General features: G+C 46.8%; 1 protein-coding gene across 6 annotated transcripts in view; it reads left to right on the top strand.

Moving 5' to 3' along the window:
• Positions 1-2,500, top strand: part of ndor1 (NADPH dependent diflavin oxidoreductase 1) — a 14,779-nt gene that overhangs the window by 10,202 nt on the left and 2,077 nt on the right. For all 6 annotated transcript variants that reach the window (XM_087792298.1, XM_087792301.1, XM_087792297.1 and 3 more), the window contains exon 10: positions 2,443-2,500. This exon is cut by the window's right edge and continues 50 nt beyond it. In XM_087792298.1, the coding sequence (XP_087648424.1) occupies positions 2,443-2,500 (58 nt within the window). The remainder of the gene's footprint in view (positions 1-2,442) is intronic.

Genomic DNA, 2,500 nt, shown 5'->3' with positions numbered 1-2,500 from the left:
ACTGAACACTAGTGTTGACGACTGAACACTAGTGTTGGCGACTGAACACTAGTGTTGACGACTGAACACTAGTGTTGACGACTGAACACTCGTGTTGACGACTGAACACTAGTGTTGACGACTGAACACTAGTGTTGACGACTGAACACTCGTGTTGACGACTGAACACTAGTGTTGACGACTGAACACTAGTGTTGACGACTGAACACTCGTGTTGACGACTGAACACTAGTGTTGACGACTGAACACTAGTGTTGACGACTGAACACTAGTGTTGACGACTGAACACTAGTGTTGACGACTGAACACTAGTGTTGACGACTGAACACTCGTGTTGACGACTGAACACTAGTGTTGACGACTGAACACTCGTGTTGAAGACTGAACACTAGTGTTGACGACTGAACACTAGTGTTGACGACTGAACACTCGTGTTGACGACTGAACACTCGTGTTGACGACTGAACACTCGTGTTGACGACTGAACACTAGTGTTGACGACTGAACACTAGTGTTGACGACTGAACACTAGTGTTGACGACTGAACACTAGTGTTGACGACTGAACACTAGTGTTGACGACTGAACACTAGTGTTGACGACTGAACACTAGTGTTGACGACTGAACACTAGTGTTGACGACTGAACACTAGTGTTGACGACTGAACACTCGTGTTGACGACTGAACACTCGTGTTGACGACTGAACACTAGTGTTGACGACTGAACACTAGTGTTGACGACTGAACGCTAGTGTTGACGACTGAACGCTAGTGTTGACGACTGAACACTAGTGTTGACGACTGAACACTCGTGTTGACGACTGAACACTAGTGTTGACGACTGAACACTAGTGTTGACGACTGAACACTAGTGTTGACGACTGAACACTCGTGTTGACGACTGAACACTAGTGTTGACGACTGAACACTAGTGTTGACGACTGAACACTCGTGTTGACGACTGAACGCTAGTGTTGACGACTGAACGCTAGTGTTGACGACTGAACACTAGTGTTGACGACTGAACACTCGTGTTGACGACTGAACACTCGTGTTGACGACTGAACACTAGTGTTGACGACTGAACACTAGTGTTGACGACTGAACACTAGTGTTGACAACTGAACACTCGTGTTGACGACTGAACACTAGTGTTGACGACTGAACACTCGTGTTGACGACTGAACACTAGTGTTGACGACTGAACACTAGTGTTGACGACTGAACACTAGTGTTGACGACTGAACACTAGTGTTGACGACTGAACACTAGTGTTGACGACTGAACACTAGTGTTGACGACTGAACACTAGTGTTGACGACTGAACACTAGTGTTGAAGACTGAACACTAGTGTTGACGACTGAACACTAGTGTTGACGACTGAACACTAGTGTTGACGACTGAACACTAGTGTTGACGACTGAACACTCGTGTTGACGACTGAACACTAGTGTTGACGACTGAACACTAGTGTTGACGACTGAACACTCGTGTTGACGACTGAACACTAGTGTTGACGACTGAACACTAGTGTTGACGACTGAACACTAGTGTTGACGACTGAACACTAGTGTTGACGACTGAACACTAGTGTTGACGACTGAACACTAGTGTTGACGACTGAACACTAGTGTTGGCGACTGAACACTAGTGTTGACGACTGAACACTAGTGTTGACGACTGAACACTCGTGTTGACGACTGAACACTAGTGTTGACGACTGAACACTAGTGTTGACGACTGAACACTCGTGTTGACGACTGAACACTAGTGTTGACGACTGAACACTAGTGTTGACGACTGAACACTCGTGTTGACGACTGAACACTCGTGTTGACGACTGAACACTAGTGTTGACGACTGAACACTAGTGTTGACGACTGAACACTAGTGTTGACGACTGAACACTAGTGTTGACGACTGAACACTCGTGTTGACGACTGAACACTAGTGTTGACGACTGAACACTAGTGTTGACGACTGAACACTCGTGTTGACGACTGAACACTCGTGTTGACGACTGAACACTAGTGTTGACGACTGAACACTCGTGTTGACGACTGAACACTAGTGTTGACGACTGAACACTAGTGTTGACGACTGAACACTCGTGTTGACGACTGAACACTAGTGTTGACGACTGAACACTCGTGTTGACGACTGAACACTCGTGTTGACGACTGAACACTCGTGTTGACGACTGAACACTCGTGTTGACGACTGAACACTAGTGTTGACGACTGAACACTAGTGTTGACGACTGAACACTAGTGTTGACGACTGAACACTAGTGTTGACGACTGAACACTAGTGTTGACGACTGAACACTCGTGTTGACGACTGAACACTAGTGTTGACGACTGAACACTCGTGTTGACGACTGAACACTAGTGTTGACGCCTGAACACTCGTGCCATCAACTGAACGCTTCACTGACGCAGGTGTTGGCAGATTTCCCTAAAACCACTGCACACCTGAAGCTGGATCACCTGCTGGATC

The sequence above is a fragment of the Callionymus lyra genome, chromosome 5 (genome assembly GCF_982586985.1).
Source record: "Callionymus lyra chromosome 5, fCalLyr1.hap1.1, whole genome shotgun sequence".
Lineage (NCBI taxonomy): Eukaryota > Metazoa > Chordata > Actinopteri > Syngnathiformes > Callionymidae > Callionymus > Callionymus lyra.
The sequence above is the reverse complement of the archived record's forward strand: the minus strand, read 5'-3'. Positions and strand labels throughout refer to the sequence as shown.